This window comes from Equus caballus, chromosome 11, assembly GCF_041296265.1.
Source record: "Equus caballus isolate H_3958 breed thoroughbred chromosome 11, TB-T2T, whole genome shotgun sequence".
NCBI classification, from domain to species: Eukaryota; Metazoa; Chordata; class Mammalia; order Perissodactyla; family Equidae; genus Equus; species Equus caballus.
Genome location: NC_091694.1, coordinates 23,998,649 through 24,013,513, shown reverse-complemented (window position 1 = coordinate 24,013,513; position 14,865 = coordinate 23,998,649). Strand labels below are relative to the sequence as shown.

Sequence of the window (14,865 nt, the reverse complement as noted above, 5' to 3'; positions counted from 1 at the left end):
ACCTATAAACTGTAAAACTTTACTGAAGGACCTTAAGGATGACCCAAATACATGAAGAAATAGTCCATGTTCATGCAGAGAAAGACAGTATAAAGATATACATATGCACTATATATACGTATATATACACACATGCACACATATACTTTTTATAAAGTTCAAAATGACTAAAACTGAATAAGATAATAAGTAGATATATAAAGTGCTAACAATTTTAAAAAAACAAGAAAAGGACAAACACAAAATTCAGGATACTAGTTATCTGTGAGGAAAGGCAGGATATGGGATGGGGTAACATGTAGCTAGCTATGATATCACTAGTGCTTTCATTCTTGAGTTGTGTGGTGGGTTAATGAGTGATCATTACATTTGTAAATAAATAGAAAATATTTTAGGTAAAGAATCCTAAGATGTGTTTTTAAATCCATTAGTTTGCTGCTTGACGAACACGTAACTACAACAAAAATGAAACTAAGACATTATCCACTAAAAATGAGAAAATTTATCAGATGAATTCAAATAAAAACAAAGCACAAGTTAGAACATTAATGCCAGGCCATATAATATTTAAGGTAAAATGCATTACATTAACTAAAAACTGCATACATATATATATATAAAAATATATTCATATATATATGAATAAAATATATTCATATATATTCAGTAAAATAAATGTTATTTTGTTATACATATACATATTCAGTAAAAGGTACATTTAATAGTGAAGAAATAATAGTAATGAACATTTATGACATGGCATCAAAACACACGCAGCCACACTTCTGGGAAAAACGGTGGAGTATGGCTTGATCACAACACCCTTCACTTCATATCTAGTGAAGTGAACCAAAACCATTTAAAAATGGTGGGGGAGAAGAGGATTATAATTGCCCACAGCAGTTCCCCAAGAAAGGAAACAGGCCCCACTTATACCATTACCTTCAGAGAGTGACAGCCAAAGGGTGGGCAGGGGGAGAAACAATCCAACTCTCCAAGGGCAACACGGCAGAATTCCTAAAGTCATTTACAAAACTATGAGCTTCCAAATCCAGAGAGGATGGAACCAAATCTGTCCCCATCTTTTCCTTCTTCTGACTAGACAGTGATGAAGATGACCTCTGGGCAGCGGCCAGTAAAGGAGGGATGTGAGCTGTGTAACAAAGTGAAGTTTTCCAGGCTTCAGACAGAACTGGGAGAATACGCCGAAGCCCACAGTGCGGCACCCCCATTAGAACGGGGTGTGCCCTGGGCCGGGCCGAGGCTCACACAGTCGTCCGACCCCTTCGTCTTTCCCACCAGCTCCCTTCGTAACCTGAGGGTGCTCTTTCATGAAAGGTTTCTTATCATGAAGAAAAACGTATCTTGAGTTCAGCAATTCCCTTTATTCACTTGAGAGTTTTGGGAGTTTTGATGGTTTGTTTGATGGGTTTTTTTTCCGTATTATTAAATTCTGTTAAGTAAAATTCAATAGTTTTCACTAAGAAAAAGCATTTTCAGTATGACTCCAATTTTATGAAAGTATTCTTGTCTATCTATCTAACCCACCTAATGTTAATGATAATTATTGGTGGGTGGTAAGATCTGGGATAATTTATTGCTGTTTCTACACTTTTCTGCATTGCTTAAATTCTTTAAAAGAAGGACGTATCACACACAGTTCAGGTGTGTACAGAGAGAAGCAGAGCTGGAGCATGATAATGACAACAGTTTACACACTGAGCGCTCACTGTTTATCAGACACTGTTCTCAACCCTCTACACATATTGGGTTGAATCATATAAAATTGCCAATATTTGGCTGCTCTTAACCTACAGAAACAGCACTTTCATGGGGTCCAATTTATACTTACTCCTGTAATCCTTGAACAACCCTAAGACAAAGATGGAGAGCCAAAGCTGCTAGAAATGCAGGGAGATATCGAGCGCCATCCTTCCCCCGAGAGCCCCCCCAGCCCCGCCCTCTGGCTTTGCCCTCTCACCCCCTCCACAGGTCAGGGGGCACACACAGGCCCAGGGATGGTTCTCTATCCCAGGAGTCTGAAGAGCTGGCATCACCCATCAACAGGAGCACTAAGGCATGACTCGTGGCCTTGCTGTAACTCAGTTCATCCCAAGTGAAGCCGCTTCAGGTTTCCAGGTGTCGCAGGTTCTGTTCACGAGCCAGCAGGACAGCTTCAGCGCACTCGCATTTCCCAGTGGAGTCCCCACCCATGTCCCTCACCCGGGCACTGAAGCAGGACACGCTCAACAGTTTCATGTTTATTTTCAGAAAGTGATGAAGACAAAAGAAATATATCCAGACACCACTCTCCATACAATAAATAGCCTCCCCCATTCCAAAAAAAGAAAAAAGAATCAGAAAAGAGTGTGCGCACACACACAACCCCCCCCCAAAACTTTGCTTCTCAAGATGGGCACCATCCCCCCTTCCCAGCCCCTTCCTCAGGACCCCACTGTCTCTGAGCGGGTGGGGCCCAGGCCAGCTGCCCAAAGTCCCTGGAGTCCTCTGCCTGACCCTGGCTGGCTGGCTGATAGAAAATCCATGTATCTTTATTTTCAGATCAGGGATTAACACAGACACAAACAAAAATGCTCAAAGTTACTCTATAAAGGAAGAGAGTTTCCAGTTCTAGGCCTTTGCCCCCTGACCCCCGCCCCTCAACCGCCCCAGAAGAGAGGAAGCTGGTACGTGTCCAAGACCTCCTGTCCTCTGTTCTCTGTTCTCTGTTCTCCAGCTGGGAACCCACAGCCAGAAGCAGCACCAGGTAAATGACTGTAGTCAGGGCGAAGGAAAGAGAGGGACACACCTCTCAGCTTTCCTTGTGGGCCAGGAAGCAGCAAGTGAACCCCAGAATCCTTCTTGGCCCCCCTCTTCCTCAACCAACTATGAAAGGAGAAGAGACAGAGGATGCGGGGGCCGCTCGGTCCTGAGTCTGTTGCCGAGTTAGTTGGTGTCCTGCAACCTAATAACAACGTTTCTGTCCTTTTCACATCATCTGCTCAATTGGGAAAATAGTTATAAAACTGGCCTTCAGTTTCCTTATCAAAAGGAGAAGGGGCCCCAGCAGGGGAGGAGCTGTCGCCACTGGAAGGATAGGGGGACACACGCCTCCTCTTAGAGTCTCCTTCGCCCAGCCCTGAGTCACTGGACTCTGGCCGGATGGAGGTGATCTCAGTCCACAACAAGGGGAGGCCCTGGTCCTCTGGCCCCCGCCCCTCTGAAGCGCCAGGACCATGTTCCATGGGTAGAGTCCGCATGGGGTGAAACCAGCTGGCTGGGCCCATCTTGGGAGGGTACTGGGGGGCCACAGGCCAGCCAGCTCCAGGTGCCAGGACTTCTTGGCCTCGGTAGTAGGACATGGTGGGCCCGGGGGCAGAGGGCAGGAATGCAGGTTTCATGCTGACTGCTCGAAACTCGGCCTCATAGCTGTGGTCCCGGGGAGCCCCCAACCAGTAAGGCTGGGGAACCACATCCTTGGTCTGGCCAGGAAGGTCGGAGTAGAAACGGCTGGGAACAGGATACTGGTTGGGTAGGAGAGGAGAGTAGTGGTCTCCCCCAAGCAATTGACAGTTGGATCCAGGCGGGGAGGGGACGCTGGTGTCAACAGATGCATACATGCTAAAAAAGAATAGGAGGCAAGAACACAGGGGTGATGAGCAGAACCTGTCACCTATGAGCCTACCCGTTGCATATCCCTCCCCGGACTCAACTTCCCTGGCCTGCCCTCCAGCACACACCCCACCCTCTCCCATCCTCAGGGGCAAAGAGGGAATGTGCTGAGCACACGTCTAGAGTCCCAGTCTCAGGAGAGACCAAGAAGAGGCCTCTGCAAAGGTGAGTTGAACCCAGTGGCACTTACGACTCAAAGTTCTCCCGGAATCCTTTGGCGAAAGGGTTATTATCAATTTTCAGCTGAGTAATCTAGAGAGAGGGGAAACAGAGTCACCTGAGTCTGGCCTAGGGAACTTCCAAAATCGCTCCCAAGGGAGACTGGGGGCCACACACCCCGACCCCAGTCTCAGGCCCACATGGGACCGGGCAGCCCTCACCTCGGCATTCTGGTAGGCAGTCACAGCAATAAACTGGGTTTCTTGGAAAGTAAAGACATGCGTTTTGGAGGTAATGCAGGCCGGCTCTGGCTCTCCATCATTTATCTCCACAATGTGCAGCCGGGGCTGGTACTTATGGAGGGACTGGAGCACGATCATCTGAGAGAGAGAGCAAGACGGTTATGGGGGTGGGGAGGAGGGAAGCCGAAGGATCCCCCACCCCCACCAAAGGCTGGCCCTCTGGCCAGGCTAGAAAGGACCCTGAAGTCATCAGGTCCATTCCCCTGCCCTGCCACCTGCCAGGTAACTGCTCCCAGGCCTTCAAACTCCTGTCCCCAGCCTCTTCACGGCACCAATTCTGTCTTCTTGCTCCGTTTCCTACCCCCAGATGTCCATTGTGACCAAGGTATTAGCACAAACGGCTTTTCAGGGATAAGGATACTTGTAATAGGATTCCTCAACTTAGAGAAACTCTGCAACCATTCCTTGGGACCGCTGGTACCAACTTGACGCCTAGCATGGTACACAAGCGATGGCAGCTTGGGATTCAGTGAAGAAACTCCAAGGCTGGCTTAGCCCAGGTTGGCCTGAATGTGGCCCCCTGTCTGTCCCTGAGATTCAGATTCCTCCCACCTCATCCTCCCCACAAGGTAGGTAGAAAAGAACCAGAGTCAGAGAGGAAGGAAAACAACTCTTACAGAATAGAATCAGCCCTCGGGACCCCTCATGGCCTTGGCGCTGGGGAGGGGGGGCAGAGCTAGCCTGTGGGGAGGAGTCCCACCTGGGTCACATTGTTGGAGGCCCCCTTGTTGTTTGTGAGTTTTAGTTTCCCGAATGAAACTTCCTGGCGCATCCAGTGGGCTCCAGTGTTGGGCGAATCTGGGTGCACGTACTGGTGGTTTCCTGTGGAGAGTTAACCTCTTTGGTACACAGCCCCTGGGACCAGACCCCTGATGATGTGGGGCTTCTTTGCCTGTTCTGATGGAGATGTCAAAAAGGATGCAGGGAGAGGACCAGACAGGACAGGGCAAGGGGAGGTGTGGACAGAGGACTAAGCAGAAGACATGCTAGTGCAAAGTAGAAAAGAGATGACAAACAGAACAGAAGCCAGAAGTGGATGGATGGCGTGGGATGGCATGGAGGGAATGGGGTGGGATGGGGTGGGGAAATGGGATGGGGTGGGGTGGGATGGGATGGGATGGAGGGGATGGAGGGGATGGTGTGGGATGGTGTGGGATGGGGTGGGATGGGTGGGATGGAATGGGGGGATGGGATGGAGGGAATGGGGTGGGATGGGGTGGGATGCGATGGAGGGAATGAGGTGGGATGGGGTGGGATGGGATGGGATGGGGTGGGGGAATGGGGTGGGGTGCAATGGGATGGAGGGGATGGTGTGGGATGGGGTGGGATGGGGTGGGGAGATGGGGTGGGGTGCAATGGGATGGAGGGGATGGTGTGGGATGGGGTGGGATGGGTGGGATGGAATGGGAGGGTGGGGAGGTGGGATGGGGTGGAGGGAATGGGGTGGGATGGGATGGGATGGAGGGGATGGGGTGGGATGGGGTCAGATGGGATGGGGGAATGGGGTGGGATGGGATGGAAGGAATGGGGTGGGGTGGGATGATATGGGGTGGGGGGATGGGATGGGATGGAGGGGATGGGGTGAGATGGGGTGGAGAGATGGGATGGGGTGGGGTGCGATGGGATGGAGGGGATAGGGTGGGATGGGGTGGGGTGGGATGGGATTGGATGGGGTGAGATGGAATGAGAGAGATGAGATGGGGAATTAAATCCTGGGGTGGGGCAGGGACTTGGGGGTTCCTCCTGGATCCACCAGGGGGCGCCCAGCTTTGGAGAAAAAGAGTGCCTACCGCTCCCAAGGGGGCGCATACCTGGCATGTTGCCCTCGGCCTTTCCGCACTGCACCCACTTGCCGCTCTGATATCGCCAGTGGTGCTGGTCCACCAAGACCATGTCCACAAACATCCGGTAATGGCTGGTGGGCTCCAGCCCAGCCACAGTAAATGACAGGAATGGGAACATTCGCCTGGGGAGGACACAGAGACCCCCCAACATTCATCAGCCCCCAGCCCCATGGACAGCCACCCCTTGTGCAAAAGCCATCAGTGGTGTGCTGGAGCCAGCTTCCACACACACAAGAGACAACTGAAAATGTTCAGGAGGTTTGCCAACCAGTCATTAAACACAGACATAATTAAAGATAAAATTATCTAAACTCACAATTAAACACATTATATTATAAACCAAGGGAGTAAATACTTAAAAGTCATCACTTCCCAATTCTTTTACTACATTTTACTATTATCTCTGCTCTTGAGGTTACTTCTTGCTATTGTACCTGTATGGTGGAAATACTAGATAATGTGAGCTACTGCATGTCTCTTCCCAACCCATTCAGTGCCACCATGTAGGGAACTTGAAATCAGCCATTGTAGGAGTATTTACACCACAGAAATTAGCAAACATTATGAATCAGGGCTTTTTTAAATGTTTTTCTTTCAGAGAGTCAATTGCTGGACATCAGCTGCACATCACTGTCTCTAACCTAAGGAAGGAAGTGTGCTTCCTACGGAGGAGCAAAGCCACAAGCCAGCCCCCTACAGGCAGTTCCTAATAGGTCCTGCCTCAGTCCCCTGAGTCCTGGTCTGGCCTGAGTCCACCATCCATCCTCTCCACCATGGCTCTTACGGTGCTAACACACTCCTAGTCCCACGGCCTCCATTCAGGCTCTCCCTGACCCATCCTCCTGGGCCTGATGTCTGTAGTATGGCCTGCCCCAGGCCTGGGCCTTCAGAGAAGAAGCTAAAGTCCCAGGTGGAGCTTCCCATCCACCTGAAAGAGGACTCTCTTGAGCACAGTCCTCATGCACAAAGTCCTGCTTCCCAAGAAAAGCAGAGGAAGTTGAGGTTGGGGTGCTGCCTTATTGTGCCAGAGTAATAGATTCAGAGAAAGAAGTACTCCCATATCACAACCATCACCACCATCACTACAACCACCGCCTCCACCATCGCCACCCCCATCACTACAACCATCACCACCACCATCGTCACCATCACTACAACCATCACCACCACCATCGTCACCATCACTACAACCATCACCACCACCATCACCACCATCACTACAACCATCAGCACCACCATCGCCAGTCATCACTACAACCACCACCTCCACCATCAACATTACCATCACTACAACCATCACCACTACCATCGCCACCATCACTACAACCATCACCACCACCATCGCCACCATCACTACAACCACTGCCTCCACCATCACTACAACCACCACCAGTCATCACTACAACCACCACCTCCACCATCACCACCACCATCACTACAACCACTGCCTCCACTATCAACACCACCATCACTACAACCATCACCACCACCATCACTACAACCACTGCCTCCACCATCAACACCACATCACTACAACCATCACCACCACCATCACCAGTCATCACTACAACCACCACCACCACCATCACTACAACCATCACTACCACCATCGCCACCATCACTACAACCACTGCCTCCACCATCACTACAACCATCACCACAACTATCACCACCCCCATCACCATCATCACCTCTACCAGCACCAGTGCCATCACCAGCTCCAACGGCTTGGTCTTTCTCTTCTAACCCAAGCAGGAAGAGCTTAGTTTTCAGGATGGCAGAGTCAACCCTTATCAGAATTACTCTTCATTCCCAAACACTTCTCCCCTCCTCCTACGAGAAGCAGGGCAGGATGGGAAGAAAGGCACTGGTCCATTTATCAGGAAACCTGGGAATGGGAGACTTCCTGGGGCCTAGCAACCCTTTTGGTGGATCCTGGTCCCCAGAGGGTCCCAGAGCAACACACCTAATAACCTTGGGAAGGTGTCCCAGGAGGGCACTATCACATTCCTGTCTTCCCCCAGACTCTCCTGGACTGAGAAAAAGAGACTTATTTGCCTTATGACCTTGGATAAGTTAATTCCCAAACCAAACCTCAGTTTCTTCACCAGTAAATGAAGATAATAACTCCTGTCTATCTTTCCTCTGAGAGCTGTTAAGAAGTTCAAAAGATGTGAAACTCAGCATACCCTCTCTCCTTCCCACTCCCATCCCATCTTCTCCCAGGCCCAGAGCTGTCAAAGCCCTCTGGCCTGGCTGAAGAATCCCAAGTAAGAGTTCACACTTCTGGGAGCCAGCCCTGTGGTGGAGTGGTTAAGTGCGCACACTTTACTTCAGCAGCCCGGGGTTCGCAGGTTTGGATCCTGGCCAAGGACCTAGCACCGCTTATCAAGCCATGCTGTGGCAGCATCCCACATAAAATAGAGGAAGATTGACACAGATGTTAGCTCAGGGCCAAGCTTCCTCACAAAAGAGAAGAGTTCTCACTTCTGGTTCCAGGCCCTGGGTCCCAGGGGCTCAGCAGGCCAGTCAACTCGAGAAATCAAAGGTTAGGGATGAGGCCTTGAGCAATGGAGGGTGGAGGAATGTTTTCAACCCATTTCTACCACCAACTCATTCTATGACAGTGTCATAGACAGTGTCATTCTATGACAGATCACTCACATGTTACCTATATCATAACGGGTTCCTAGCCAAACTTGACAAATCAAGGAAGAGAAGAAAACATATTCATTGAGCCTCTACTTATATAGCAGTCAGTTCACTGAAACAGTCCTTTGAGATAAAAAATGTTACTTCCAATTTTATACTTGAAGAAAATGAGGCTTGGAGAGGTTTGGTGACGGCTGCTTGGTGGGAGAGCGGAGCCGGGGTCTCCTGACGGCAGAGCGCATGCCATGGTCCCCACCCCCCACCCTGCTGCTTACCGCGGGAGAGGGAAATGGAGGAGACACAGGAAGAGGTTGGGAAAAGAGAGACGAGAAGGGAGGCCTCAATTTCACCCTAAAAGTCTAGAATCACCACCAGCTGGAATCCCAAAATAGCCCCTGATTTACATGACACCTAGCTGGGAAGGGACAGGGAGTACAGATGGGCCTGGGACCCCAGAAAGACCACTTACTGCTCTACCCTCAGAAGACAGGACCCAAACCCCAAAATGCTCTCCCGCCCCTACGGACCAACCCACCTTGAAATGATTCTCAGGGTCGTCATATATCCCTCCCCAATCCTGAACACCGCTGACATGCTCCAATTCACTGTCATTAAAAGTGCAAATTAAAAGGAGATGGTTTTTGGGGCCAGCACAGTGGCACAGCAGTTAAGTGCATACGTTCTGCTTCGGCTGCCGGAGGTTCACCGGTTTGGATCCCAGGCGCAGACACGGCACCGCTTGGCACGCCATGCTGTGGTAGGCGTCCCACATATAAAGTAGAGGAAGATGGGCACGGATGTTAGCTCAGGGCCAGTCTTCCTCAGCAAAAAGAGGAGGACTGGCAGCAGATGTTAGCTCAGGGCTAATCTTCCTCAAAATAAATAAATAAATAAAAATAAAATAAAAAAATAAAAGGAAACGGTTTTTGTCAGACATGTTGACAAAATATTTAAAAACTGATAATATCTAATGCTGATGAGCCTCCCGGAAAATGGGTCCTCTCGGGCACTATCAGTGGGGGGGTGTAAATTGGTCCCAGTTTCTAGGAGGGTATTTGGCAACGCCTTGCACCTATCAAAATGCAAAATGCGCTCGGGCATCCCAGGATCTCCTCTGCCCACCGCCCCAGACCACTTAATAGATATCAGACGGCCACCAGCTAACAGCCAAACAGAAAGCAAAGCAGTTTTCACCTGCTGCAGGAGAAATGAAGCCGGTCAGCCCTAAGAAAAGCTAAAAAAAAAATGTTTTAAAAAGTCTAAAAAGTTCTCGGAGTTAGAACACGGAGAAAGGAAAACCACAATGGCTGTGAGGCCAGTGATCGAGGATCGAGGATCGCGTGGGACTGAATGGTTGTATCAACCCCTAACTTCACACATACAGACACAAATGCAAACTGAGCTCCTTAACAACGGAGCTACCCAAAGTTATCTTAATTATAATAATCAACTAATCACACTCAGAAAAGTGGGGATTGCCAGCAATTAATGCACACCCACACACCCACACTCACAGAGACACCGGCTCTCTCTTCCTCTACTGAGAATGTCTACCATCGACTCTCGTACGCCCGCCAACACATTCATAGCACACGTACACTGCCACGCAGAAACACAGCACAAGTCCAGGTGGGCACTATCGGGCACCCCAAGTCTCCACAAACGTACAGACTTGGACATCGAAAGTCTCTAGTCGGCCCACTGTCATTTTGTCCTCAATTTCCCCTCCCAGACCCATCTGAACTGCCTGGGTCAGTCTTTGGACTCAGGAATCACCCCCATGTGCCCCATCCCATTCCTGCCCATGGGGGACAGCCAGGCTGTGTCACTTGTCCATACCAAGGGAGGAGTCTAGGGTGGGTGGGAGAGGAAGGATCTGGGAGAGAGTGAGTCAGCCCAGGGCAAAAGGCTGTGTGGCTGTGGGTGCGCCTGGGCTGGAAGGATTTTTCAAAAAGGAAGAAGGCCGTGGGTGATGTGGTGGTGACTGGCAGGTCACTGGAACCCCCGGAGGGACAGGCCAGCCCGCCAGAGCAGGAGGACAGAAAGGGAGCTGCTCTCTGAGCCCAAGTCTTGCTTTTCAGAAGCCAGTAACAGGAGGAAATGGCCGCCAACTTCCCAGATCACTGGAGCCCAAGCTGAGATATGGGGGTGATCTGGGGCCGGTGTGACTAAACTGGGGGTGATTTGTCCTCTCTCCTCTCTGCCCCAGCATGGGGCTCCTGAGGCCTGATCCAAGGGGAGGCAGCAAAGGAAATGGTGAGGGGCCACTGCCCCCTACCAACAGGGACCCCAAGGTGCCCGAAGTAGCCCCTCATGACGGATCGAAAGGGTGAGGATTGTAAAACACACACGCTTGTGAAACAATCAGGGAAATCTGATGATATTCGGGAATTTCTTTTCAGGTTTGCTAACATGTTTATTTTTAAAAAGCCATCTTTAGAGGTGCACAAGAGAAATATTTCAGACTGAAATGCTGTAGTGTCTAGGACTTACTAGGCACTTTATCACTAACAGAGCTGCAGAGCGGAGGGGTGGAAGTGAGTGGGGATAAAGAAGCAAGATGGGGTGAGCATTGAGCTGGGTGATGGGGACGTGGAGGCCCGTCACCTCTCTCTCTTCACTTCTGTATATATTGGAATTTTTCATAATAAAACAAAGTAAATGCATGGATCTAAAAGGGAGACAGCACAACTCATCGAGAGAATTGTTCAGCAGGAACATAAAGGAAAGAAGGAGGCAGTGAGCGGAGAGGTGGAGATCCACACTCAGAGACGCAGGCCCCAGAGATACAGCCCTAAACAGCCTGTGCGCAGACCTGCAGCCAGCCCCGCGCCCACCAGATCCCTGAAGTTCTGGGTGGTGTTCCATCCACCCCATCCCTCGAGACTGGAGCGACAGGGCCCAGCAGCAGGCTGTGGGGAGACCCCGGCCAGGCCCCAGGATGAGAAGGCTTCCTGACCACACGACAGAGGGGAGGCCTGAGTTCAGGTCTGTTGTATGACTGAGCACAAGTCGCGAGATAGCCCTGCACCCCAATGCCCTCAGCTGTAAAATGGGGGGACAAATGCCTAGCGCACAGTGAAATAATGGAAGTGAAAGCAGCTGAATGCATCAAGGCCTTCGGACAGTACGGGTGGCGGTCTTAACTCCTGGCTGAGGAGGGGGCCAAGAAAGAAACCCAGGCAGACACCATTTGGGTTCTGGCACCAGTTCTGCCGGCAAGAGGTACGCTCTGTAGCATCAGAAGAGTCTCTTACCATCTCTGGGCTCGTTTCCCTATCTGTGCAGGGAGGGGACTGGACAGGATCTTCTGGGTCCCCTCCAATTCAGACACGATGGGACTAGAAGCCTGGGCTGTGCCTGGGTGTACCCAGAGGAGGCTAGGGCTGGGGGGACAGAGAGGACGTATGAGAAGGCTTAGGAGGTGAAGGCTGTGCCATCAAAGAAAATGCCAACTTTCCTGGGTTCATCCCAGGGAACGAGGAACAGCTTAGCCACTGGAAGGCGACTGCAGTTGGTGGACAGGCCCCTCAATCCCAGGCCACCCCACAGAAACCACTGAGAGGGAAGAAGTTTCCAGCAATGCCCAGAGTGAACGGCAACCCCCAGGCCCCGCATGGCCTCTCTCTCCCTCCCAAGCCCCACGCTTGGAATCCACACTTCAACACTTCCTGAGTCCACTGATGACACAGCCCCTCCACAGAGGTCTTCCCTGGTCACCTGCCCATACTGGCCCCCAGCGGGAAGGGGAGGCGCGCATTCTCACACACCAGACACAGGCGGGGCCCACTCAGAGTGTTGCTTACTAAACAAATACCACACAAGTCAAGAGTTTCTCTTTCTTACCCCATGAAGGAGGCTCTCTCCGGAAGCAGCACCCTCAGCCCCAAACTCTATTCTACATGCACCGGGCTCAGGGGACCCTCATCCACCGAGCCATGGGGCTCCCCCTCGCAACTTCCCCCAGGCTGACTGGTGAATATCTGGACAGGGGTGTGGGCAGCCTTTCAGGGGACAGAGCTCAAAGAGTGCACAGTGTGGGACCGGCTGCCAGCTGGGACCTATGGGTTAGCTCCACCTGCTCAGGCCCATGAGCATCTGTGCCCTCAGGCAGGGGCCTGTGCCTGGAAGGGATCTGTGCCCCGACACACTTTACCATCCCCCAAACACACACACACACACACACACACACACACACACAAACACACACACACAAACACACACCAAGCATATGATCTCAAAGTACTACCGGAAGGGAAACTTGGCGACTCCTTCTCGGTGTCACCAAATCCCAGCCTTACCCTACCCCCAAAGCTGACCTGTGCACAGCAGCAGCACAGGCCGGGGAGAAGTGGGCACAGCCCCCGCCCCTGAGGGCTGGGGTACCGTCCGTCCCCACCCTGCAAGATTCTGCCCTCCCTTCCCTTTCCACACACACAGGGGCTAAGAGCCATCCTGCCCTGTCAGACTCACAGCCCACACTCCCCCTCTGCCCGCGGAGACCCCCGCTGAGGCAGAGCGCAGGGGCAGGGGCACACACCAATTCGGGGTGAACCACAGGCACCCCTCCCCTAACCCACGACAACTCTCATTGCGCCCACTCTCATCCACCCCCATTTGGAGTTCTGCCTGTTGGTGTCAAGTCCTGGGAGTAAACAACCCCCGGAACCTTCCTGTCTTCACTACAACTCCCTCTCCCTCCGCCCAAAGCCGAAGCCCAAACTGTGTGGGACACGGAGACACTAGCAAAGTCTAGACAGAGAGAAAGAGAAAAAACACGTCCTTGTTCCGGGCGCCGGCGGGCGGGCGCGGCCCGAGGCTCCCACCTGCTGGCGGAGCCGCTCGCGCTCCCGGCGCGCCGCGCACTCACCGCCCCTGCTTGGTGATGATCATCTCCGTCTGGTGCTGATTAAACTTGGACCACAACAGGTGGTTGTTGAGCGCCACTCTCAGCTTCCCGGACACCTCCAGCCCCGCGGGCAGCGCATAGTCCTCGCGCGGCCCGGGGTAGAGGCCGGGGCGCGGGTCCGGGGCCGCGTAGCCGTCCCCCGGCTGGTAGCCCTCGGCGCCCGCCGTCGGCGGGAAGGGCTCGGCCGCGCCAGGGAAGACGGCGGCCTGAGGCCGGGGCGGGTAGGCGTAGGCTCCGAGGAAGCGGCCCGGCGGGGCGGGCACCAGGGCGCCCCCGGCGTAGGGCGCCCCCAGGCCGGCGCCCCCGCGACGGTCGGCCGCGTCCTGCGAGCAGGGCTCCGAGTAGAAGTAGCGGTTCTGCGGGTCGGCGCCAGGCGCCCGGCCCTCGTCGCTCGCCGGCATCGGCTCGGTGCCCGTCAGCATGTCTCCGCAGCCCGGCTCCACGATGCCCATCCGGGGAGGGCTGGGACCTTCCCGTAGCCGTCGGGGACTGGCCCCTTTCCGCGCGGGGGTGGCCGAGAGGGTCGCGTGGGCAGAGGTGGGCGGAGGTGGGGCGGGGGCCCGGGGGCGGGGGCCCCAGCGGAGCCCGGGGTCGGACGCCTGGGTCCTGCGCCCGCGTTTGGCGGGCGCGCGGCTGCTCCCGGGCTCCCTCTCCAGCGGGCCGCTGTCACTAGCATCGCGGCGCCTTTGCTGTGGCTTTATGAAGCTCTCCGGGTCCCCCCTCCCCCCCCAACCCCGCCACCTCGGCCCCGCCCCGCCTCACCCTGCCCCCTCGTGGCTAATACTCGGCAAATACCACACGGCCGGCAAGGACTGGAGGGCCCCCGTGGTGGAGACGAGCGAGTCCCCGCGTGCCTCGTAGTTCGCGCTTAAAGATCTTAGCTTCTGAGGGAGTCAACCACTCTACCTGAAGCGCCAGCCTTTTTCTCTCCTCTGGACCCTCGTGGAAATTCCACCCCATCCTTGAAGGCTCAGCTCAAAGGTCCCCTCCTACAGGAAGCCTTCAGTGATGGCCGCGATGGGACTGGGGCCTTCTCAGAGCACCCGCAGGCTCAGAGCTGCTTCGACCATGAACATTCAACAGATATTCATTGATGTCTACTGTGTACTCGGGCCCTCTGCTAAGTTGGCTTTGCGTGAGGTGTTCGTGCTCTTTCGCCTGGCCAGAAGCCCAGGTGGGCTGTCTGATGCAATTTGTTCCTCCAGCCCCAGGGCAGACCTGGAACCGAGTGGGCCCCAGGAAGAGTTCCTTGAAGCGGATTGCAACCGCAGCAGCGACCGATTTGCAGGGCTCTGGGCTGGGCCCACCAACAAAAGCTCCTGGACCT

At 53.2% G+C, this 14,865-nt stretch overlaps 1 protein-coding gene across 1 annotated transcript; it reads right to left on the bottom strand.

The window, feature by feature from the left end:
* Positions 1-2,248: 2,248 nt before the first annotated feature.
* On the bottom strand, positions 2,249-14,213 carry TBX21 (T-box transcription factor 21). Its single transcript, XM_023652657.2, has 6 exons — positions 13,500-14,213; positions 5,945-6,099; positions 4,834-4,955; positions 4,053-4,211; positions 3,863-3,924; positions 2,249-3,621 (listed from the first exon to the last, which is right to left on the bottom strand). Exons 1-6 carry the CDS (start codon positions 13,988-13,990, stop codon positions 3,003-3,005), a joined length of 1,608 nt encoding a protein of 535 aa, XP_023508425.1. The 5' UTR covers positions 13,991-14,213; the 3' UTR covers positions 2,249-3,002.
* Positions 14,214-14,865: the final 652 nt, after the last annotated feature.

Excerpts from the sequence above, each read along its gene's own strand:
- TBX21 (XM_023652657.2), bottom strand. The coding sequence starts at position 13,990 with ATGGGCATCGTGGAGCCGGGCTGCGGAGACATGCTGACGGGCACCGAG. Across the intron at positions 6,100-13,499 it reads ATCATCACCAAGCAGGGGCG|GCGAATGTTCCCATTCCTGT; the intron begins GTGAGTGCGCGG and ends TGTCCTCCCCAG. Across the intron at positions 4,956-5,944 it reads GGCCGAGGGCAACATGCCAG|GAAACCACCAGTACGTGCAC; the intron begins GTATGCGCCCCC and ends AACTCTCCACAG.